This window comes from Sebastes fasciatus, chromosome 8, assembly GCF_043250625.1.
Source record: "Sebastes fasciatus isolate fSebFas1 chromosome 8, fSebFas1.pri, whole genome shotgun sequence".
Classification (NCBI taxonomy): Eukaryota; Metazoa; Chordata; class Actinopteri; order Perciformes; family Sebastidae; genus Sebastes; species Sebastes fasciatus.
Window position 1 is genome coordinate 28,926,920 of NC_133802.1, and position 23,917 is coordinate 28,950,836.

The window sequence follows — 23,917 nt, forward strand, 5'->3', positions numbered from 1 at the left end:
AGAGGATGATGAACCAGTGAGCGATGAGTTCAGCTGTCACCTGATCAGTGAGGAAGGCAGAGCTGGTCTAGTTTCATCTAGTTTGTTCCAGTTTGATCTGGTCCAAGTCCAGTTTAGTTTGGTTTGGTCCAGTTGGTGTGTTTGTTCAAGGTTAGTCTGGTTCGATGCAGTATGTCTGGATTGTTCCAGCCCGTTCTTGGGATGAGGGAGTGCGTTGATTGTTCCAGTTTAGTCCAGTTTAATCTGTTTGACTCTTGCTTGGTTTTGTATACTTTGGTTTGGTCCAGTTGGTCTTGTTGTATGGTCCAAATAAGTCTGTTATTTTGTTTGGTTTATTCTGGTTTATTAAACTTTTGTTTGTTCCAGATTGTCTGGTTTGTTCCGATATTATCTGGCCCAAGTCCAGTTTAGTCTGGTTTAGTCCAGTTGGTCTGTTTGTTCAAGGTTAGTTGATCCGGTGCAGTATGTTTGGATTGTTCCAGTTTAGTGTACTTTAGTCCAGTTTAATCTGGTTTGTTCGAGTCTTGTTTGGTCTTGTTAAGTAAGGTTTGGTCCAGGTCGTCTTGTATGGTCCAAATTAGTCTGTTTTGGGGTATTTCTCATTCTGGTAAATTTGGTTTGTTCCGGTTTGATTAGATCCAAGTCCAGTTTAGTCTGGTTCAGTGCAGTATTTCTGGATTGCTCCAGTTTAGTGTACTTTAGTCCAGTTTAATCTGGTTTGTTCGGGTCTTGCTTGGTTTTATTTACTTTGGTTTGGTCCAGTTTGTCTTGTATGGTCCAAATTAGTCTGTTTTGGGGGTATTTCTGGTTCTGTTTATTCTGGTTTGTTCCACTTTAGTTTGATTTGGTCCAAGTCAGTTTAGTCTGGTTTGGGCCAGTTGGTCTGGTTTGTTCAAGGTTAGTCTGCTTTGGTGCAATATGTCTGGAATGTTCCAGTTTAGTGTACTTTAGTCCAGTTTAATCTGGGTTTTTTTTTTAGTCTTGCTTGATCTTGATTACTTTGTTTTGGTCGAGTTAAATTTATTCCAGATTGTCTGCCTTGTTCTGCTTTGATCTGGACTGGTCCGAGTCCAGTTTACTCTGGCTTGGTCCAGTTAGTTTTTTTGTTCAAGGTTAATCTGGTTCGGTGCAGTTCTCTGTTTCAGTTCAATATGGATTGTTCCTGTTTAGTGTAGTTTGGTTCAGTTTAATCTGGTTTGTTCAAAGTCTTGCTTGGTCTTGTTTACTTTTGTTTGGTCCAGTTGGTCTTTTATGGTCCAAATTAGTCTGTTTGGGGTGTTTGTTAATTCTGGTTTGTTCCACTTTAGTTTAGTTTGTTTCCAGATTGTCTGGTTTGTCCAAAGTTAGGCTGGTTTGTTCCAGTTTAGACTGACTTTAGTGCAGTTGTTCAGTTTCAAATTTTGTCTGATTTGTTCCACTTTGTCCGGTTCGGTCCATTTTATTCTGGTTTGGTCCAATTTGGTCAAGCACACTTTGATTTGGCTGATTTTGGTCTAGTTTGGACTACTCTGGTTTGGGCCAGTTTGTCTGGTTTGACTTGGTGCAGTCATCTAACCTTTAGCCTCCTTTACACTTCTTTATCCTCGACCTTTTCCTTTTCCTCCTGCAATTATTCAACTTTCCCCGTCATCATCTCTTCTTTTACTCCTGTCTCATGTTTCTTTTCCTCTCCCTCATATTGTTCTCTCTTCCTGGTCCTCTTCCTCTTGATCTGTTTTTTTTTTTTTATAGTCTTAAACAGCTTCTTTGCTTGTAAATGTCTGTCTGTTTTTCTGTTTCCTGTCTGTTTTTACTTGCCCAGAATGAAATTGCCTTCGTTGATTAATAAAGTTTTATTAAATTGACTTGAATTGAAATTGATCCTTGAGATCCTCGTTTCCATTCTTCACTCCCTCCGTGCTTCCATCATTTCCTTTTGTGTATTTTCTTTGTTCCCCTGAAAAGGAATTTCTTTCTTTGTCCTTACAGTCAAATATTTTCGTTTAAGATCTGATTGTTTTGTTTTTTATTTCAAATATGCAGTTTTTAGTTTGGGTTGTTTGAGTTTTATGTTTCAGTAAAAGCATTACAGGAAACAAACACAGATGTTATCTGTTATGGAACCATCCCAGTACGGGATTTGACCTGATATGATCAACGTTAGCAGAAGGATAACCCTCCCTCTCTCTCTCTTTCTCTCTCCCTCTCTCTCTCTCTCTCAGTGTGGAGGGTGACGCTCAGTGTCCGGAGGCGCTCACTTTTGCCGATACGTCCTTCGGCCATCCACCTCCCTTCCATCGCTTTAGCAACAGCTCCCTCTCCAACCCCTGTGACCCCTACAGCTCCACCTCCTCCAGCGGGCCCCTGGGAGCCCCCCACACACACACACAGGTACTGAATCTAAAACACACAAAAAGCACCATCATTAAAGTTGTCAGTGTGACATTTATGACCGGAACTATCACAATGTTGAACGTGAGTGAGAATCGGTCAAAACTGTGAGGCGACACACATGAGACTGAACGTGATTGACAGCTAAAACCACAATATCTCTATATATAGTTCACATGCTTGGCAGTAATGTTACCTGTCCAATAGGATTTTTTTGCCAGCTTGGTTTGCATTTTGATACCTAAAACCAAACGAAGGTCCCTCCATAAATCGAAGGCCCAGCCGATGTTGATCCTAGTTTACCCCCCGACGTCAGTCACACTCCTGTTTTGCAAGACGGGCTTAACTAGATATAACTTTGTTTTTTTTGTGTTTCCGTGGAGTTTGTGATCTGATCTTTTGATCTTTTGTTGGCGTTAGCGGTTAAGCTGGACATAGACTGTACGATTTTAGAAATGTTGTTGTGTAACTCCTACTCCTACTGTACGAGTAGATCGTTTGTGATGTAAAGCCAAAGCTCACGATTTATGTGCTCACACTGTATGTTTAAAATAGAAGAAAAAAAACATGGCCAGTCTAGCTGTTGACAGTGTTCAACAAAGATTGATTTGAGTGCTCCGAGGCCGGCAAAGTTTGTTTGCTAGCAGAGGTCTGTACGGGTCACAATGCTAACAAGGCAAAAACGTGTTGCCTTGATCATCTATGTCATCCTGTCTGCTGAAACGTCTATAAAAAGAGGCAGCGGCGTAACGTTATATGGACAGACGTAGGCAGTATGGCTTGTCCATGTTGCAGAGAGAATTGGAGGTAAGCTAGCTACGTTTTACTAGCTATATCTATTTACATTGTCATCTTGACGCTCTGATTACTGTAAAAAGAGGAGAAAAATGTGCTGACGTTGGGGAATCGGCTCCTGGCTCTGCTTCAACTGTGCGAAAGCGACCAAAATTTCTGACATGTCAGAAATTCATCCGATTGTCCGACGGCCGGTCAGGAGGAGTTAATCGTTCCTCGGTCCCCCCCGTACATGGCACGGCAAGCGACGCCCGACGAAGCTGAAATTCGGTTTGACTCTAAAATGAGTCATGCAGCTCAAAATTCGGGCCAGAAACGGGCTAAAATCGTACAGTGTAGGCCCAGCTTTAGTTGCACACTGTTAGCCCTCTAGCCGAGCTGAAGAGAGTAAAGGAGCTCGCGAGCATGCATGACATCAAATGTGTTGCATTTTCCCGGAAAAAAACGTCCCGGGTTCTTCACATTACAATCAGTCTAAAGGCTGTCAGAGGAAACCCACAACGTCGCAGGAGGTCTCATTTCTTAGGTTAGGTTATAACCTGTTCACACATTAGCAAAAAAAAAATGTATACGTGTAAAAAGTTACATACAGTCACTTTAAATCACATTACAGCTGGATTAGTTTAGGAATTTCGACATATTGTAACTCACTGGTGTTGTTTTGTTTTACGGAGCAGCTGTAGCTCAGTGGGTAGAGTGGTCGTCCAAAGCTCAGGAATCATTATAAACTCACTACCAGTGTAGTCACAGTATACTCTGGTAGCCAGCTTATTGTTAGGTATGAGGAATTCAAACATGTTTTGTTTGAACTTGTTTAACATCCTCAGCTGTGCTTACAGTGCTGCCTGTTGGGCTGACTGTTGGCTCGGCAGTGGGCCAAGCTGTGTGTCTGGTTTAGAGGTTGTTATGGAGGTCAGCACTGAGGCAGCAGCACCTATACACACCAGCTACAGTAGGAGTTCACTGGGAACCCTGCAGCTCCCAACAGAGGAGGGAAGGAATTAAGTACATGTAGTCAGGTAATTGGCCGAGTTTTACAGAGCTTAAAGGAACAGTATGTTTTCTTTGGTGTATAATTATTCGGGCTGTTTGGTTGTTTTCCCTGTGTTCTATTTCTGCTGTCATTTCAGACCCGCCAGTAGTACCATCTGGTTATTCCCTTCATTAGCTCACCAGTATATTTACCGGCCCTTTTCCACTTGCTCGCTGCCAGATTGTCTTTGTGCTTATACCTAAGCTTTCCAGCGTTTCCTTGTTAGCTTGTCTTCGATCTTGTTCTGGTTTTATGACCCAGTTTTTGTTTTTCGGACTCTGCCTTACCCTGACCCCTTCGTACTTTATAACTGCCTGGAATTTATCCTTGAAACTGTTGGTTTTCCTAAGTAAAGACTTTAACTTCTGCCTCCCGAGTCGTGCTCTTGGGTTCTTTTTTCGCCTTTGAATTGTGACAAGAGCTTATTTTCTGCAGTAATCCCTAACCCAATGGAGCAATCCCATTGGCTTTTTGTCGAGGGGAACCGGGGCGATGCTAACTTCCTGGTTGGCCTACAGATATACGTCATCCCTGCACCACTCTATAAATACATATTTAAATGATCAAAATACTAATGACCTGCCTCCCTCTCCTCTCCCCTCCTCCTTCAGGGTAGCTCTCCCATCTCTCCCCCCAGCCCGGCCAGCCTCGCCTGGGCTCAGCGCAGCCGACACCAGCCGGCCAGCCTGGCGCTCCGCAAGCAAGAGGAGGAGGAGAGCAAACGCTGTAAGGCTCTATCTGACAGCTATGAGCTCTCTACAGACCTCCAGGATAAGAAGGTACAACGCTACAGCAAGTACACCCGACCAGTCTTCAAATACAAACGTGCACGGATCCAATGAGGTTTTTAATCGTTTCTGTTACATTCTGAGTTGGATGCAGCCTTTTAAAACAAAACAACTCGCCAGAAGAGTACAATGCATGTCAAAACACCCACACCTATTGTTACACACACACACACACATCTTTGTGGGTTGATTCCCAGCGCCGTGTCAGGATATGCCTGTCCTAGTTAGCAGCATCGAAGTGCTGTTTATCACATTTGATTCCCACATCAGTGCATCCCAGTTTCTGTGTTTCTTAAGTTGTGTCTGGTGTTTGCTGCCGACACCTAAGATGTGATGAACACGACTGTTTTGAAGTCCGAGCGGTTTGCTAACAGTTACATAATTTGTGTCTCTGGTGGGCTTCCACATGCAGTTTAAAAACTTTTATTATTGTTAGCGTCACATATTTGTTATTAGACCTGTGCATTTAACCCATCCTAAGCATTAGGAGCAGTGGCTACATGATGATTAACTACACAGCTTGTTTTTCTGTTCTGTGATTTTCCAAAATAAAAAGGCTCTCTGTCCCCCGTTCCTCGATTGTTTGGCTGTGTGTGATGGTGCGACCTGATAGGTGGAGATGCTGGAGAGGAAGTACGGGGGCCAGTTTGTGTCCCGGCGAGCGGCGAGGACAATCCAGACGGCGTTCAGGCAGTACCGCATGAACAAGAACTTCGAGAGGCTTCGCAGCTCTGCCTCGGAGAGCAGGATGACCCGCCGCATCATCCTGTCCAACATGAGGATGCAGGTACACACACACACACACACACACACACACAATCGTATACACACTGTATAGTAGGGGTGGGAAAAAATGTATTCACCTATGTATCGCGATTTTTTTGTTTTGATTTTGAAATAGATTTTTTAATGCCAGAATCAATACTTTTGCTTCTTTTGAGTCTATGAGGAGGTAAAAGGAAATTACCACTTTTATTGTTGTAGTCTGAGTAACGTGAAGTCATATCTGTTCCGAAACGACAAAGTAGAAAACAGCGGAGGGTCAGCATGGATACGACACGCACCCTCACATGTTAAATCCAAAGTGGTACACATCCATTAAAATATGGAAACACTTTGGGTTTCACACATTGCAGGAAAAGCAGAGCTAGACATCATGGCTAAAGCTGCATGCTAACTCTGTCACGGACAGGAAATGTTATCGTATTGCAGTAACGTGCTGTCAAGCCGGCCGTCACTCTCTTTAGAGCACCCATATACTGACATTTATGTTAAATGCATTCAAACGGCCCCGATGGAGCTGACCATGGATGTATAAAGAGAACGGAGCTGACGGGAGAGCTAGAGACGACCTTGGAGAAGTTAGAGGAAGAATACACGTGTGACTACGTCCGGTTTTCTAAATAAGGTGTTAACAAAGGGAACTGTATATATAAAATACATATATGGAAATAAGATTGATGGATTATATTCACCAGAAGTATAAAACATTACATGTCCCTTATAAATTAAAAAGAAAATACTCCTAATTTGTGAGGGAAATGTCTTTATTCTTTGATTTTTGGGTTGCTGGACATTTTTTTATAAATAATTCCAGACAATGATCCTGATATATTTGACTTCAGGACATCTCTGACTACATCCATGCTGAAAATCAAACATTTTTACTGTATTAATTTAGATATTTTCCAAATTGAAAGTCCCTAGAAGTGTATGATTCAACTTTTTCCCATGATCTAGTGTTAAATAAAGTTAACAAAAATGGCAATAAATTACAATATCGAATCGCAATACTTAAAAATCGCAATACATAACGCATATCAAATTAGTAGATAGGTGAATCGTCCCAGCCCTACTGTATATCCAGTACACATAAACACACAACAAACCGTACAAATGATTTCTGTTCTCCGGTGTGTCCAGTACTCATTTGATGAGCGTCAGCCGCAGGGTCAGGGGTCAGCAGGTCAGCGGGGGTCAGATGAGGCAGCAGACATGGACGACTCCTTCTCCAAGCAGGTAAACACACCTATTTGTCCTTTTACTTGTGGATTACATTATCTTTTTTGACCTGACGAAGATCCAAGCAGGATCGAAACGTAGTCGATAAAAGTATTGTGGTATGGAGTAGTGTGCAGGCGTCACCTTTATCTTTCCCAGTGCTCTTCTGCCTCTCAAAAGAAATCTCTAGTGTGAGCCTCATATTAAAGGTGTCTGAGGTAAATAAATATGAGAATCTTTAGTATGTGCCTGTGTGATCTGTATTTAACTGTGTTGGACCGCAGGTGAAGTCTTTGGCCGACTCCATGGACGACTCCCTCACCTGCCAGTCTGGCCGCGAAGACTCGCAGGACGTCGGAGGAGAAGGAGAGGAGGACGATGAGGAGGACGAGGAGGAGGTAGAGGAGGAGGTAGAGGAAGAAGAGGAGGAGGAGGAGGAGGAAGGGGAGGAGGACGAGGAGGAAGACGAGGATGAGGATTACAGAGAGTGTTCGTGGCGCAACGCCAACGCATCCTCCCGGCGCTTGGCGGGCCGGCCGGGAGTAGGAGGCGGGAGAGGAGGCGTGGGAGGAGGCGCCGCCATGCACGAGGACAGCACCGCTACATCCTTCAGCGACGTCACCCTCTACATGGACGAGGGCTGCCTCCCCTCGTCGCCGCTCTCCCGCCCGCCATCCTCGCCGCTCTCACGCCCCGCCTCCAGCTCCGACACAGAGTACTGGGGAGGAGGCGGGGGTGGAGGTGCGGGGGTGAGGGAGGACAGCAGGGAGACAGAGGGAGGGAGCAACGCCAGCCGGAGGAGCAGCACCCCCTGCACAGAGTGTCGAGGGGAGTACAGAGGGAGGGCAGGAGGAGGAGGAGGAGCAGGAGGAGGAGGAGGAGGAGGAGGAGGAGGACACCTCCCTGTCCTCACTATCGAACCACCCAGTGACAGCTCAGTGGACATGAGTGACAGGTCAGCACAGCCATTCAGAGAGCTTCTCTAGAGATCACACACTTGATACTCATAAATCCTGAGCAGGTCAAATCAGCCACAATAATGGTTTTATAATAATAATTTTAATTATGTTTTTATCACGAGGGATCGCCTCACGTCCGAGCGTTAGACACTTGATGGGCTGCCACTAGACACAAGGCACCTGATTGGACGAATGCTTTCCCTCACGGCCTGCTGCCCCCAGCTTTCAAACTGGAACCAACATACAGTATACTCTTATAACATGAAAATAGTTCACCGAAATATGTTTCTGAAAATATTTTATTCGAGAAATAAGCCATGCAGTTGATGAATCTGTCTTTATTTTGAATTGACAATGCTTAGTTTAAAAGTTTCTCGGGAGTTTCCAGAAGCAGCGAGTCGCGTCGGACATCCATGATTTGCATAAATTAGCCTAGACCTCAACTATATGCAAATGACGAGCGGACGCTACCAGAATGCATTGCATGGCTGCTTACATAGACCAAGATGCTCCGCCACTAGAACAGCTGATCTCGACTTAAATAAAAACACGTATGATGACACAAGTGTACTCGGGTACGGAACAACTTTATTAATGTGAAAGTTGAGCGGAGAGGGAGGGCAATCGTACTCGGGCACGGTACGGATCAATCGTACCTCATGTAAATACACCCTTAGTATTAACATATACATTTGTTTAAAATGTAGAATAAATGGATAAAATATTAACAGTCAACTCTGGAGAACATGTGTCTGGATTTATTCGTTAACATGAAACTTTATTGTTCAACTCTTCAGGTCAGAGCGAGGCTCCATCGGACGCCTGGTGTACGAACAGGAGCCGTCAGGAGTCGAGCGAGGAGGAGGAGGAGAGAGGGAGAGCCGGGGAGAAGAAGAGGAAGAAGAAGAGAGTGGAGAGGATGAGCAACGAGGAGGAGGAGGTGGAGGAAGCAGCGAAGCCGACTCACCACAGGGAACGATCAAACACAAACCAAACGGACGCTCGGTCGCCACGGCACAGGGACAGACCCGCAGCCCCGCCAACGTCCCCTTACCGATGCCTTCAGCCCGGGCGCTGCCGTCACACCCGCTCCCTCACCCACTCCAACACTCGCACCCCCACCCTCACCCCCACCCGTCGCCCATCCCCCACCTACCCACCATCCTCCACCACCATCCGCAGTACAGCCAGCCGCACGTCATGCACATGCACCACGGCAGCCCTTACATCCAACACGCTCACCACTTCGCCCAACACCACTACCACCACCTGCACCACCAACACCACCACCTCCCCCACGGTTACCCAGAACCCCCCTTGTCCCCTTTGCCCTCCCCTGTACCACCACTCTCGCCCCTGCCACCGCCGCTCACGCCCTCGCCGCTGTCCTCCTCCTCCTCCTCCGCGCTCCAAACCATGGAGGCGCAGCAGCAGCAGCACCTCGCCCACCACCCCCACCTCCACCACCACCATCTGCTCTGCTCAGACGGAGACAACGAGAGCGTCAACTCCACCACCACCAACTCCAATGACGACACAACGGTCAACAACTGCAGCTCCGGCTCCTCGTCACGCGACAGCCTGCGGGAGCCAATCGGAGGAGCCGCGCTGGGGAAACAGACCTATCAGAGAGAGAGCCGCCACAGCTGGGATTCTCCCGCCTTCAACAACGACGTGGTGCAGCGGCGGCAATACCGCATCGGACTCAACCTGTTCAACAAGTACGTGTGTGTCTTTATGAACCTGATTAGAATCATGCCCAATCATCATAATCATCAAACACTTTCATTAATCAGTAACAGCTGAAAAGCTTGTTTCTTAACAAATCTGTGAATTAGGGCTGTCAAAGTTAACGTGATATCGCGTAAAACAAAGCTTGTCTTGTCTCGGCTGCAGGAAACCTGAGAAGGGGACCCAGTACCTGATCGAGAGGGGCTTTGTGTCGGACACCCCGGTGGGCATCGCCAGGTTCATTCTGGAGAGGAAAGGACTGAGCAGGCAGATGATCGGAGAGTTCCTGGGCAGCCGGATGCAGTTCAACAAGGACGTCCTCGAGTGAGTACAAGACTCCTGACTGTTAGTGTTAATATTTAAAGCCCTCCTCCAGCCAGTTTTACTTCCTGTTTTTTGGTTAATGTTCTTTCTCAAACAGAGAATGGGCGTCTGGTTAATAGTCAGACGTAATTCATTACCATGGCAACCAGATTGCATAGTTTTTCAACCCAGTTAAGATGAATTTACTGTTTATCAGACCACAAATGAGACAAGAATCAGCGCAACACACCGACTCTCTCACTCGCCCTCTTCTTCACCGCCTCCTCCTGGCGAGGCGGCCGTCTGGCTACTGCTACACCGAGGAGCCGCACCGCCGCACGCCGGAGGACAGATAGACATGTTGCAGAGGTCCGCCGTTTGAAATGCAGTTTCAGGAAGTTTTGGAGGTGCACTGTCCACCAGTACTGGCTGCTCTCGCCTCAGCTCCAGCACAGACACCGCACCGGGCTGCTCTGTGATTCGTTTATTTCTCTTACGGGACTTTTCTCCAGTTTTCTTTTGAGCTGAAAGTTGTACGCTCTCCTGTGTAACCTCCAAAACATTGTCGGCTGCTTTCCATTAATTTAGCTCCGGCAGGAGGAAACGGTAAAGAAGAGAGCGAGTGAGAGTGACAGTCAGTGTGTTGGGCTAATTCTGCCGGTGGGATTTTGTGTAATTCACTACGTTGATTTCACCCGTTCACCGCACACACAAATGCCATTGTGAAAATAAACACACTAAATTAAGGTGGAGGAAACTAAAAATAAAAAGAAACCCCTCAGTTAGCGAATGCAACAAGTTGGGCTAGCTAACTATACCTAACTAGTTAACTAACTAGAAAGACAAACTGACAGACAGATAAACAGATTAATCAGTTTGCTGCTCAGACTCAAACGAGCATGAGTGACCTTTGACCTGCAGCTTCTTCTATAGCCAGACGTCATATTCCCATTTTACCAACAACCTTCTTTTTTCCACTTTGAGCACAAAATTAAGTTATTTGTCAAAAAAAATTTGGCAAACAGTGTTGCTAATCAACTTAGTCAGGAAATGACTCAAAAAATTTGAAATATCATAGAAATGCCTAAATACACTGGAGGGGGGCTTTAAACCTGAGATACGTTTCTGTTTAAAGTTTCAGTAGCAGCTGATGCTGATCAGTGTTCTCTGTCTGCAGCTGTGTTCTGGATGAGATGGATTTCTCAGGGATGGATCTGGACGATGCTCTGAGGAAGTTCCAGGCTCAGATTAAAGTTCAGGGTGAAGCTCAGCGGGTGGAGCGACTGGTGGAGGCCTTCAGGTACTAAACTACATCCCAGGGTTGAACCCCAGAGAGGACTCAGTGATCTGTGATGTTTTCGTCATGTCTCCTCCTCTCTCTCTCTCTCTCTCTCTCTTCAGTCAGCGGTACTGTGTTTGTAACCCGGTGCTGATCCGGCAGTTCCAGAATCCAGACACCATCTTCATCTTGGCCTTCGCCATCATCCTCCTCAACACGGACATGTACAGTCCCAACGTCAAGCCAGAGAGGAAGATGAAGCTGGAGGACTTCGTCAAGAACCTGCGGGGTCAGTCAGCGGTTCAATTCATTTGGAGATTTCTGCTAGAATTGTATTTTTCAACGATTGGATGGCGAGCACTTCTGTTCTGGAAACTGCTCAGAAACCCCCTTATTGTCAATCTAGCTAGGGAAGACATCCATCCTCTGAATGCTCTAGGTCTCTAGTTTGTGGCTGTAAAGTTTCATGAGGCTGTGATTATCCTAGAGGTCACCACAGGTCATCTTATACAGTGAGGTCAAGTTTAAAAAAATGGTTTCATTACAATGAAATGGCTACTTGGCCATGGCAAGTTTTCCTTGCTATAAGCCCAAAATTTGAAGAACGACATAGTTGGTAGCAATGGATTCTTTAGGTTTTCTAGTTTCATATGATATCTGTGTCTAGCCCTAAAACTGAACCTACTAGAGCCTTTGAAAGACAGAAAAAGTCAGTCGGGATCGCCCGTGAGTCTCAGGTTTTGTTAATCTTTTTCCTGTATGTTTATGATTTCCTGTGTGAAACTGAACCCTGAGCCGTGTGTGTTTCCACCAGGCGTTGATAACGGTCAGGACATCCCCAGGGACCTGCTGGTGGCCATCTATGGAAGGATCCAGAAATGGGAGCTGAGGACCAACGATGACCACGTGTCTCAGGTCCAGGCGGTGGAGAGGATGGTGGTCGGCAAGAAACCTGTAAGATCCTCCGACACCTCAAACAAACATCTGGAAATCTGTACACACACGTCAAAAGTTAACGCGTTGGAAATGGATTTAAATCTTGTCAGCATAACGTTAGCTTGATGCTTGCGATCAATATTTTTATTGATTACCGATTGTCAACCGTATGCAGTGTTACTGACGTTGAATCGTGCGTGGGTGTGTGGGTTGCAGGTGCTCTCTCTGCCTCATCGCAGGTTGGTGTGTTGCTGTCAGCTGTTCGAGGTTCCCGATCCGAACAGAGGTCAGAGGAGCGGCGTCCACCAGAGAGAAGTCTTCCTGTTCAACGACCTGCTGATGGTAATCAATACACTGTGTGCGTGCGTGTGCGTGCGTGAGTCCGTGCGTGCGTGTGTGTGTACATGTGATGTATTTTGGTGGAAAAGAGAGAAATCTAGTATTTATATCTTTTCTAAACAGGCTCACACTGTCTCGTTTGTGTTGCTGCACTATTTTAGGATAAGTTTGAGTATAATTCTCTCGGAGCCTGAGGATCTAAAGTGATTGTGCGTCACCAGAGCACCAGTTTATCCCATAATGCCCTGGTCATGTTTAATGCTGCGCTCCAGAAGTGTCAGAGAGTCTGAAAGTCTGACTTCCTGTTAGAGAAAATGCAAGTAAACGGAATCCCAAGTAGGAAACCCAAGCAGGTTTCTCATGTTTTAGTGTTTCCATTTGAAAGATTAAAGATTGTCACATGTCTGAAAAACAATAGAAAGTGTGTGGTTTGTGATGCTAGAAGCTTTACTGACAGCTCAGCTGACAGCTGAGCTTCAAATGTGAATCAGGACGATTCTAAATAAATGATTTAAAGTCTCCCGTCGATGTCACCAAAAGTGCTTCTAGTGTTTGTGCTCAGAAGATGATGTGTCTCTAACTGAGATTCAGCTCCAATTCAATAATTTTTTATTTATTTACACCGCGACTTAAAAAAACGAGCAGGAGGAGAAATGTCTACAGTTTATGAAGGAATGATTAAAATGTGTCACTGAGTGGATTTAAAAAACCTCTCAGCTCGAAATGAACAAAAGAAACATATGAAGAAGACGAAGATCTCCTTTGCTGTTTCCTCTCTCCTCCTCCTCCTCCCTCCTCTCTGTCTTTCTGTCCTCCTTTCTGCCATGACATCTTCTCTCTTCTCATCTCTTCTCTCCTCCTCAGGTGACAAAGATCTTCCAGAAGAAGAAGACGTCAGTGACGTACAATTTCAGACAATCATTTCCTCTGGTGGACATGCAGGTCCACACCTTCCAAAACACCTGTAAGTATACTGCTCTCTCTCTCTCTCTCTCTCTCTCTCTCCTCTCGTCCATCTGCTCCCTCCATCTGTCTCAGCCTCTCTCCGTTTTTATTTCTCATATCTCTATTTCTTTTTTGCACTTGCTTAACTCTCTATTTTTACCCCGCTGTCGGCCGGCCCACTGAAAAGACACACATGCACACACACCTACACTAGGAGCTGTTCTCCTCCACCGTTCGTAGCTCTACCTATGAAAAGTAATGCACTGTATTTTGTATGTATCCCACAAATCAATTCGTATGTAATCCACTTAATTGTGAACCAGGAAGTATAAAGAGCAACAAACGCCGTGTAGGGAGGAGGTCGGGGTGCATGGTGGGTCAAAAAACAACCCGTCCTCACTCCCAACTCGTCAAATAACGCCAATTGGAAGAATTAGCGATGTTAGTTTTTACTTTGTACTGAAAATTCACGAAGGATGGATGGATGAAGTCATGGAGACACGTTAAATAAACACTTGTGTTGTTGCCACAAATCACAAATTGGTACTCCATTTCTGAGCTCCATCTTACTAGGACTTTATGCTTCACGTTTAGCATTAGCTCATGCATGAGCCGCAGCCGCCATGACAGCGGTGGTTGTCCTTCCTTCTTCAGTCAGCTTGGTTCTCTATTGGCTATCGTTCTTTCCCACGTGACTGCGTCATCGGCTGTCCTCGGGGTTCTCCACACACAACAGGAGATCCCATCGTAAATATTGAATATGTTTAATATTTAGGATTTGAAATCAGTGCGGCCAGGATGGATTTTTATGTGTATATATATGGCATGCCGTTTAGGAAATTATTATATACAGTATATATATAATGTGAAATTATGGATTCATTCAATATTCTCAGGATTTCACTCAATATTCTCAGGTTCACATTATATTTATAAAATAATTTCCTAAGCGGCATGCTTTATCAGGAAGTGACAATTGATGTGTGAAGTGATTTTGGTGGCACTACACTACATAAGACTTAAGTTATTGCTCAGGATAACATTTAATATTCTCAAGATTTCATTCCATATTCTCAGGTTTCATTAAATATTCTCAGGTTTCACATTATATATAATAATAATTTCCTAAATGGCATGCCATAATATATATTGCGGTGAAAAACCAGAGTGAGTAAAATGTGACGGGTGCAAAAAAATGCCCTGAAACTGATTGGAGTTCAAAGGGTTAAACCACTGGAAGCAAACAAGATTTTCAACTTGCTGTTAAGTTGCTCTTTAAGAGGTTATAAATGAGACATTAGCTTCATGTCGGCCTTCATTTTGTGGGTCGTGTGGAGACATTATATATAATGCGGAGATGTGATTGTGGAGCTGAACTCCTCAGAGTGAGGCGGCCTGTTAACAGGTGCTGAGGCAGATTTGAAACGCCACCAACTCCAATCTGCTGCACACAACCGAGAGCCAATTCTTCTTCTCTGCTGAAATAGACGCTTGGAAACCACACACACCCACACAGTTACACGCACACGCACGCGCACACACACACACACAACTCTGCATACGAGCGTGTTAACATCGGTATTGAAAAATGTGTCGGTTGAATGAGTCATGTTTTGAGGAATGCAGCAAAACAGCCTTGTTTTCAGATTGACAGTCGCATATTTAGGAAATCCTGTGATGTGCTTCCACTGCGGAGTACTGACTGCACTTCTGACGGACGACGCCTTGCGTTTAAAGAACAGGCTGGCAGACAGAGTACCACTTCTCTAATTGGAGAGTTGAGTTTTGCCAAGTGGTTATTAACAGATTGTTGAGAGCATTTCCAACTGGGACAGAGTCTCCAATTTATTTCCCACATGCATTTTTGGCGCATCATTCAAGAGCAAAATTCTAGTGTGATGCTTTGACCAAGCTAAGGTCTACTAGATACGATTTCACAGCTTTTGGACTCAGAAATAACCCACCGCAACACTGAGATGCATTTTACCCCTATACTGCAAATCTTTCACCCATAGCTGCAATCGTTGAACTCATATCAACCGTTGAAAAGTTAGTAATCTGCTGCCACAAAGCTCGACCGTGTCCAGTCGGATGTCTGAGAGGACTACTCTACATGTCTTTCATGCAGCTTCACTGACGAGCGACTTACGGGACGATACCGACGAGTCACGTCACTAAAGACTGACCTGACAAAATACGCCAACGTTTAGTTTCACACGGGACATGAACAGCGGTCTCCAGGTTAAAAGTCTTGTGTTTGTTTGACCCATCCACCTCACCTCCCTCCCTGAACTGAGTCTCACGCTATTAATACTACGTCACTTGCTCTGACTGTCGAAAAACACTGCGGGTGGGTTTACATTAGAGGTATACCGGGTACACACTACACGAGAATTAAGCTGATTTTGGACCCGATTCCTCCCGACAATCGTCAGCAAAGCCCTGATTTGTTGATGGTTATAAAGATTATCTTTCCAGATATTCCTGCAGTGTGACATATGTTAAGAGTGTTTTTTACATCCCTAAATCGGCTCAGAAGTCCATCCTGGACTTTATATATACTGTATATATATATATACATATATATATAAAGCTACTTAAGGGGAAACTGTCTGTTAAAATAATTATACTAATTTCAGTTAATGGAATCAGTCACACAGATTCACGCATCCTCTGCTGTTTCCTGTTGCATTGCATTATTTGTGGGATCCACGGTGTCGTCTCAGAGCTGACAGTGTGCTCAGTGTGTACCGAAGCTGCAGTGGTGGCTGGGTAGTCGTCGTTGTTGTTGTTTAGTTGTTGTTGTTGACAGTTCTGGTCCTCCAGTTGGAGCTAAATGGGACTTGGCAGCAAGTGCTGATGACTGTGACCAGGACAGATTGTCCCATATGATTCATCAGCACAATCTTACATCCACTGCTGCTGTGTGTGAGTGTGTGTGGGTGGGTGGGTGAGCACTGTGTGTGTATTGTCTGTGAGTGGGTGCACGTTAATGTATGTGTGTGTGTGTGTGTTTCTCCATCATCTTCTTCCACTCACTGATCCGGGGTCAGAGTCCAACATGAACACACCATTTTCTGTTAAAATGAAAACAGTTTGACTCGTTATTTAACTGGAGATATTCTGTGTTTTTGTCTGAGCTCTTCTCAATGAATTAAAGAGCTGAGTTGGAAAAAGGGATGTCACGTATTTCCAGCACCAATCAGGAAGTAACGTTTGAATCAGGAGGTCTGATGACAGGCGTTGGGTCGTTTGCTAACTGTCAATCAAATCGGATCAAACCAACACAGTCCTGATGAAGCAGATTAGCTGAGATGTGATATGATACGATGTTATATTCTCTGTGATATTACTATACGATCATGTTATACTATACTACACGCAACAAGACTACGGTAACATCCGCAGTTATGTTTAGGCAACAAAACCACTTAGTTAGGTTTAGGAAAAACATGATGGTTGGGCTTAAAATAAGTGCATAAACTAAGCAAAATATGTACGGAAACAACGTAACAGAAGTACGGACACGTCACAGACGTCCCTGACGTAGCTTACGAAACAAAACGCTGGTGTCCTGGTTCAAGTCCTGTGTTTGTTGGACCCATCCACCTCCCCTTCCTCCCACCATCAGCAGTCAGATCAAAATCTGAAGTTTAACGTTCATGTTTTCGTTCACTGAAATTAATTTGTTGTGTGTGTGTGTATGTGTGTGTGTGTGTGTGTGTGTGTGTGTGTGTGTGTGTGTGTGTGTGTGTGCGCGTGCGCGTGCGTGTGCGTGTGCGTGTGCGTGTGCGTGTGTGTGTGTGCGTGTGCGTGGTGTCTCACCCAGACTACCCTCACGGTATCAGACTGACGTCGGCGAACCCCGGAGGAGAGAGAAAAGTGCTGATCGTCTTCACGGCGCCGAGCCAGCAGGACCGAGCTCGCTTCACCTCCGACCTCCGAGAGAGCATCGCAGAGGTCCAGGACATGGAGAAGTACCGCGTGGAGTGTGAGTCCTCCTACAGTACACACTATAGTGGTACTGATGTAGCAGTAGTAATGGCAGTAGCATAGTAGTGATATAGTGGTAGTAATATGGTGGTAGTTTTATAGTGGTAGTGACATAGTAGTAGTAGTATAGTAGTAGTCATACTAATAACAGTAGTAGCAAAAGCAGAAGCAGCAAACGTAGTAGTTGTAGTAGTCATAGGAGAAGTAGTAGTAATAGTTATAGCAGAAGTAGTAGTAGTCGTCATAGTAGTTGTTGTTGTAGTAGTAGTAGTAGTACAAGGAGCAATAGGATAAGCAGCAGAAGTAATAGTAATATTAGTAGTAGTAGTAGCAGTGGTAGTAATAGCATTACAGTATTAGTAGCAGTAGGCCTAGTAGTAGCAATGGTAGTAGTATTATAATATTAGTTGCAGTAGGCCTTGTAGTAATCATAACACACTACTAGTAGTAGTAGTAGTAGTAATCATAACACACTAGTAGTAGTAGTAGTAGTAGTAGTAGTAGTAGTAATCATAACACACTACTAGTAGTAGTAGTAGTAGTAATCATAACACACTACTAGTAGTAGTAGTAGTAGTAATCATAACACACTAGTAGTAGTAGTAGTAGTAGTAGTAGTAGTAGTAATCATAACACACTAGTAGTAGTAGTAGTAGTAGTAGTAGTAGTAATCATAACACACTAGTAGTAGTAGTAGTAGTAGTAGTAGTAGTAGTAATCATAACACACTAGTAGTAGTAGTAGTAGTAGTAGTAGTAGTAGTAGTAATCATAACACACTAGTAGTAATAGTAGTAGTAGTAGTAGTAGTAGTAATCATAACACACTAGTAGTAGTAGTAGTAGTAGTAGTAGTAGTAGTAATCATAACACACTAGTAGTAGTAGTAGTAGTAGTAATCATAACACACTAGTAGTAGTAGTAGTAGTAGTAATCATAACACACTAGTAGTAGTAGTAGTAGTAGTAGTAGTAGTAGTAATCATAACACACTACTAGTAGTAGTAGTAGTAGTAATCATAACACACTAGTAGTAGTAGTAGTAGTAGTAGTAGTAGTAGTAGTAATCATAACACACTAGTAGTAGTAGTAGTAGTAGTAGTAGTAGTAGTAGTAATCATAACACACTAGTAGTAATAGTAGTTGTAGAAAATCAGGAGCAGTAGAAGTAGCAGCAGTAGTAATAGTAGTACTTGTAGAAGTATTAGCAGTAGCACTACGTTGCTTTGGACAAAAGCAAGCAGTATCGTTAGTGGCACAAGCAGTAGTTGAAGTAGTACAGTAGTACTTATAGTCGTAGAAGTACTTATAGTAGTAGTAGTACTATCTGTTACTTGACTGAATGTCTTCTGTCTGTCCTCTGCCTCCAGCCGAGCTCGAGAAGCAGAAAGGTGTGATACGTCCAGGTGTGTTGACGGGGGGAGGACCAGGAGGCGGGGGGACGCCGGGGAGCGGGGCCAACGTCGGCGCGGTGAAAGGCGAGGTGGTGAACGGCACTCTGGGTAGGCCGTGCCTCGATGACACGTACGCCTCGGTGGACGGACTCAAACGCACGGCGCTGAGCTCCTCACTGAGAGACCTCTCAGAAACAGGTGAGGACGGGAAACACACTGGTCATTGTGTGACAGATGTAGCAGTACTAGTACACCTTCACAGCGTGTTTTTCTTCCGCTGTAAAACAACAGCATTCAGGTTTTTCTGTGAGACGTGACTGAGATTCTGCAAAAGGGGATGTTTTACTGTTTCTGGGTTTTCTTATTCTGACTCACTGACTCAGAGCAAACCTACATCTGTGGTCTTATGCAACTGATGAAACGGCGATGAAATCTAAAATGGTAAAATAATACAGTAAGATGGAAGTCTAACGTAGAGCTGTGATGCTCCGTCTCCACCTACTGGACAGCTACAGCAAATACAACATGAAATATAACATGAAGAAACTGCACTTTCTGGACTACTGGTGTTTACAAGACACAAGAGGCAGCTGTTACTGACAAGATTAGTGATGCACTGATTTGATATACAGTATATCACTGAAACTGCTGAAAGAGATAATTCAACAAATGTTGTCTGTGCGATAAATATGGAGCTGCAGTCAGGATGTGGTTAGCCTAGCTTAGCATAAAGACTGGAAGCGAGGGGAAACAGCTAGCCGGGCTCTGTCCAGTGTTAAACACACATCTAAAGCTCACTGATTAACATGTTGTTTGTTTAATCTGCACACAAACACAAATGTAAGAACGTCAGTTTATGTTATTTTACGCGATTACGTGTTGGAACTATTTATTTTTTAACCCTGCTTCATTCTGATTGGCTAACAGGGAAGCGAGGTCGTAGGAACAGTGTTGGGTCATTGGACAGTACCATTGAAGTAAGTTTGTCGGGGGTGGGACTGAAAGCATGCCGTGTGTGACCTTCCAGCATGCCGCCGCCGCCGCCGCCGCAGCATATCACGCACACGTTTGACTGCATGTTTGTCAATACTTTCGTCTAAATGTTCTGTGACGTTTCATCTTTACGGCTGAGACGTGCCTCTACCAGGCGATGCGTATATCCACAGAGAGGTTTGTCTTTGGAGAACCATTATTCCAGCTTTGGATGTTCATAATTTGATAGTTTAGTAGTAGATACACAGAGGGGATTTGACCTTCAACAAAGGTCATACTGGTCACAACTGAACCGGGGATGTTGCACTTATTTGGTGTGTGTTGAAACCGATAGGCCACCAGGACGCCCCACATTTTTCTAAGTGCTACCATTTGTCTTTACTTCATTCATTCTTCTTCTCCTTTCCTGCACGTCTGTCCTGAAATCTGCCTGTTTAACTCATTGACAACGAATCACGTACACTGTTCAAAGCAAACATTAACTTTTAAGACTTTAATTCATCTTTCAAGCAGCCGTTGATTTCAGTTCGTGTACAATGAAAATCAACTTGCAAAGACTTGAAACGTGGTGATCAGATGCATGCGGGGACTCGTCCTTGTTGATTTGACCCGCCTGCCCGAACCTGTGATATTTTCTAGTAAGCTCACCCGACCCGCGGGTCAACCCTCTATCGCGTACTGAAACGAACTGAAACCAGTGGCTGCCTGGATGAAACTAATCTAAGAGCTTTAACTAAAACCACTGGTATGTTAAATATCGTAAACTAATTAGTAGTCTGGTTCTGTATTTCATTCTCTTTCCTGCTTTTCTTTGTTCTTCTCCTCCCTCTTGTACCAAACTCCTCTTCCTCTTCTTCTACTCCTCCTCTCAGGGTTCCATTATTAGCAGCCCTCGGCCTCACCAGCAGCGCCCCCTGCATGCTGGAGGTCTATCCTACAGCCCCATGATGGTCCCTTCGTCTCCAGCAGCCTACCGGCCGCACCGCCCTACTCAGAGCCCCGGTACAGGGGTGGGGGGTGGGCCGGGGCTCTGTCACAACCAGGGGGGGGTCACCACCTCCCCCCTCGTGAGCGGGGGAGGGGTTGGGGGAGGAGGAGGGATGGCGGGTGGGCCAGGCCCGACTGGCGGCGGCCTGCTGGGGAATTTCTTCGGCAGCCGCAGAGGCAAGGTTCCTGGTCCCCTGACGATGACGTCACCAACTCCTCAGGGTCCTCCGAGTCCCCTGATGATATCATCACCCCCCCACTACCCCGCCCCCGCACCACCCATCGCCCACCCATCCTCCCCTTCCCCATGCCCCTCCCCATCGCCCAACCTCGGCCAATTGGACTCGGGAGGAGTTGGAGGGGTCGGAGGTACGGGAGGGGGGCCGTCCAAGCTCCAAGCGTTGCACGCTCAGTATTGCCACGGCAACAGTGGAGGAGGAGGAGTCAGTGTTACTGGGCACCAGCAGCAGCAGCAGACGCCGCCCCCACCCTACCATCACCATCACCGCTACCACATGCAGAGCGCCCCGCAGCACCATGCCCTTTCGCACAGGTTCTCTGCACCCCTCCGGCGGCAGGGCCCGTCCAGCTGCGTTCCCTCTCATACCCAGCAGCATCAGAGGATGCAACACGGCGTCGGCCAACACCCACGCTACAATTTGGGCTTCATCACGCCCCCGCCGCTCTCCCCACACTCCCCCGTAACCCCTACTACCCCGCACGGACTCTACCACTCGCACCCCGCGGCAGTGAGGCCGGGTGGAGGGGGCAAGCTCCCGCTGACCATCTCGCACTCGCAGCCCCACCCCCACGCTCACACACACTCTCACAACCACGCCGTGCACACACACTCCCCGCTCAGCCCCTCCCCGTCCGCTTCCCCCTCCACCCACTTCATCTTCTCCCCACCGCCTCCACAGACGCCCTCGGCGCGCCTAGTCTCCCAGACGCCTACGCAGCCCTACGCGCCCCAATATCCGCCAATATCCTCCATCCCACCTCCCCCTCCGCACTCCCCGTTACCTCCCCCAAACACCCCGCTCTCCCTGCACCCGGGGACGGGGGGAAGCCAAGGGGGGGGGCCCAAGTCGAAACCCGTAAGCCGGATCAGCACGGTCGTGTGAGGAGGAAGAAGCCGAGGACGGTGGTCCGCCACCCCGCAGTGAGCCACCAGGGGGCGGTAGTGAGAGGGAGCCGGAGGGGGAGGAGGAGAGGAGGAGGGCAAATGCAGGCGTACCAACATGGCCACCTAGTGAGGAAGAGAGCACTGAGAGCGGGGAAGAGGAAATTACTCAGCTTGTGTTATTTTCACATCCACTTCCCGTGCAGGTAGAGAGACTCTCACACATACTGAAAGACGTTTGTTGGGCAACTTGTACCCTGTAGGGGCTCCTGGAAAACCTGCCCATGGAGCAACCAGCACCAAGAACGTAAATCACGGCGTTTTCAGTCACACGAGGCTGAAAGAAAAAGTCCCACACACCGGTAGTCCTACCGTCCTGGTGAAAGTCTCCTCCATCTTCCCTTTCGTAGTGCCCTTCAGAGGAGGCCCGGGACTCCAGAGGACGTGTTCGTGTCATATTGTGAGTACGAAGTTGTGAGTTGCTGTTGTGGACAAATGGTTCAGGGACCAGACGTGAAGGGAGCAGTGCCTGTGAATTTAACACAAGGGTCGGCGCTTGACGCTGACACTATGTACGGTATTGGTTGATGGGACAGTTCAGGTTTTTAGGAAGCCTGAGAACGCGACGAGTCCTTTTACAGTATTCCAAAAATCACACTAGTCTTGCACCACTTTGTTTTTTCGCACAAAAAGCACTTGTACCATTGTTTTGGTTGTTGACATATTACAAGCCATGAGGTGTTACTGAGAGGCAGAAGTGGTTAGGCATTAATATGGTGCAGTTTCTGTGTCTTAGACAGGCATGCATGACCTGTGCAATAGCTAATGAGTGTCAGTGTGTCTATGGTTAAAATCCTATATGCAGGGGGAGGGATTTGTCGTAATTTAGAGCCCCAATCCAGCATTTATTTGACCATAAAAAGTGCATTAGTGAAGGTTACTGAAGACTTTGCTTTCTACAATAAACTTTTTTAAAAACTTTAAATAAGCCATCATAACAAAAACTACAGGTGTCTTTTTACCTTTGTGTTTTGCAAAAATAACTAAAAGCCTTTAGTGTTTGTGGATTACAGGGTTTCAGCAGGGGGCACTACATCGTTGTTTTGGATTGGGACTTTTAAATTGGGATGGTTGACGTTGCAATTTTCCCAATAATTTATTCTTTTAAAGGGGGATTTATTTGATAATTTGTACTAAACCAGTGAATTCTCCCCTGCAAGTGTCCCGGTATATTTGAAAGTATTAGCCTGAATTTGTCAGAAATTATAATATATATCAACTGTATTTCATGCTCCATATTGTATGTGACCCTTTATGTTGCCGAGGAAGGAGATTACGCTGAAAGGTGCCAAACAGGGTGCAGTCTGGGAAACAGAGTCCTTTTATTTCACTGGATTGTCTGCCTTTAATGAAGCCAGGGAGCTACAGTAACTAAATACAGTCAAGTTATTTCAGGTTACATTAAACAAGATCTTCTTATAATGTAACTCTCTGTACATTTCTCAACAGGTAGATTGCTGGAAATGTTAAATGAACTGGGTGGGAAATTAAAATTACAAAGGTTACATTCATTTTAGAAAATCTAAATTGTGAATCATCCAAAGAGAAATTCTTTGACAGATTGTCATTGGCTGAAGCCTGAAGCATTTGTAAAGTGTATGACACCCTCTATCCTCAGACCCTCGATTCAGATAACAAAAAAGTCCACAAAACAATTAAAGGGGGAAACCTCGGAAAGAGCAATAGAGGAGGGATCCCTTTTCAAGAAATGCAATATATGCAATAGAGACATAGATATTATTATTGGTGTCAGCTAATGCACATGAACATAATTTACAGCTACCAAAAATAACCAAAATGTAAAGAAAACAAAATTCTGAAATTGGGGCCACGGCATTAAGTTAGAATCTATGGCCCCGACCACGGCTCTGAAATATCAGTATGTTAGAAT

General features: G+C 45.5%; 1 protein-coding gene across 4 annotated transcripts in view; it reads left to right on the forward strand.

Annotated features, from left to right (window-relative positions):
- LOC141773122 (IQ motif and SEC7 domain-containing protein 1-like) overlaps window positions 1-23,917 on the forward strand; it is a 152,752-nt gene that overhangs the window by 124,446 nt on the left and 4,389 nt on the right. For 3 of the 4 annotated variants that reach the window (XM_074644809.1, XM_074644811.1, XM_074644810.1), the window contains 16 exons: window positions 2,202-2,370; window positions 4,810-4,977; window positions 5,600-5,773; window positions 6,910-7,005; window positions 7,272-7,942; window positions 8,744-9,667; window positions 9,843-10,001; window positions 11,158-11,280; window positions 11,382-11,548; window positions 12,074-12,213; window positions 12,412-12,537; window positions 13,399-13,498; window positions 17,309-17,470; window positions 18,840-19,061; window positions 19,791-19,840; window positions 20,729-23,842. In XM_074644809.1, coding sequence (XP_074500910.1) covers window positions 2,202-2,370; window positions 4,810-4,977; window positions 5,600-5,773; window positions 6,910-7,005; window positions 7,272-7,942; window positions 8,744-9,667; window positions 9,843-10,001; window positions 11,158-11,280; window positions 11,382-11,548; window positions 12,074-12,213; window positions 12,412-12,537; window positions 13,399-13,498; window positions 17,309-17,470; window positions 18,840-19,061; window positions 19,791-19,840; window positions 20,729-21,967 — 4,690 coding nt within the window. In that variant the 3' untranslated portion in view covers window positions 21,968-23,842. Of the gene's footprint in view, window positions 1-2,201; window positions 2,371-4,809; window positions 4,978-5,599; window positions 5,774-6,909; window positions 7,006-7,271; window positions 7,943-8,743; window positions 9,668-9,842; window positions 10,002-11,157; window positions 11,281-11,381; window positions 11,549-12,073; window positions 12,214-12,411; window positions 12,538-13,398; window positions 13,499-17,308; window positions 17,471-18,839; window positions 19,062-19,790; window positions 19,841-20,728; window positions 23,843-23,917 lie in introns of those variants that run through there. The other variant, XR_012595014.1, reaches the window with a different exon arrangement.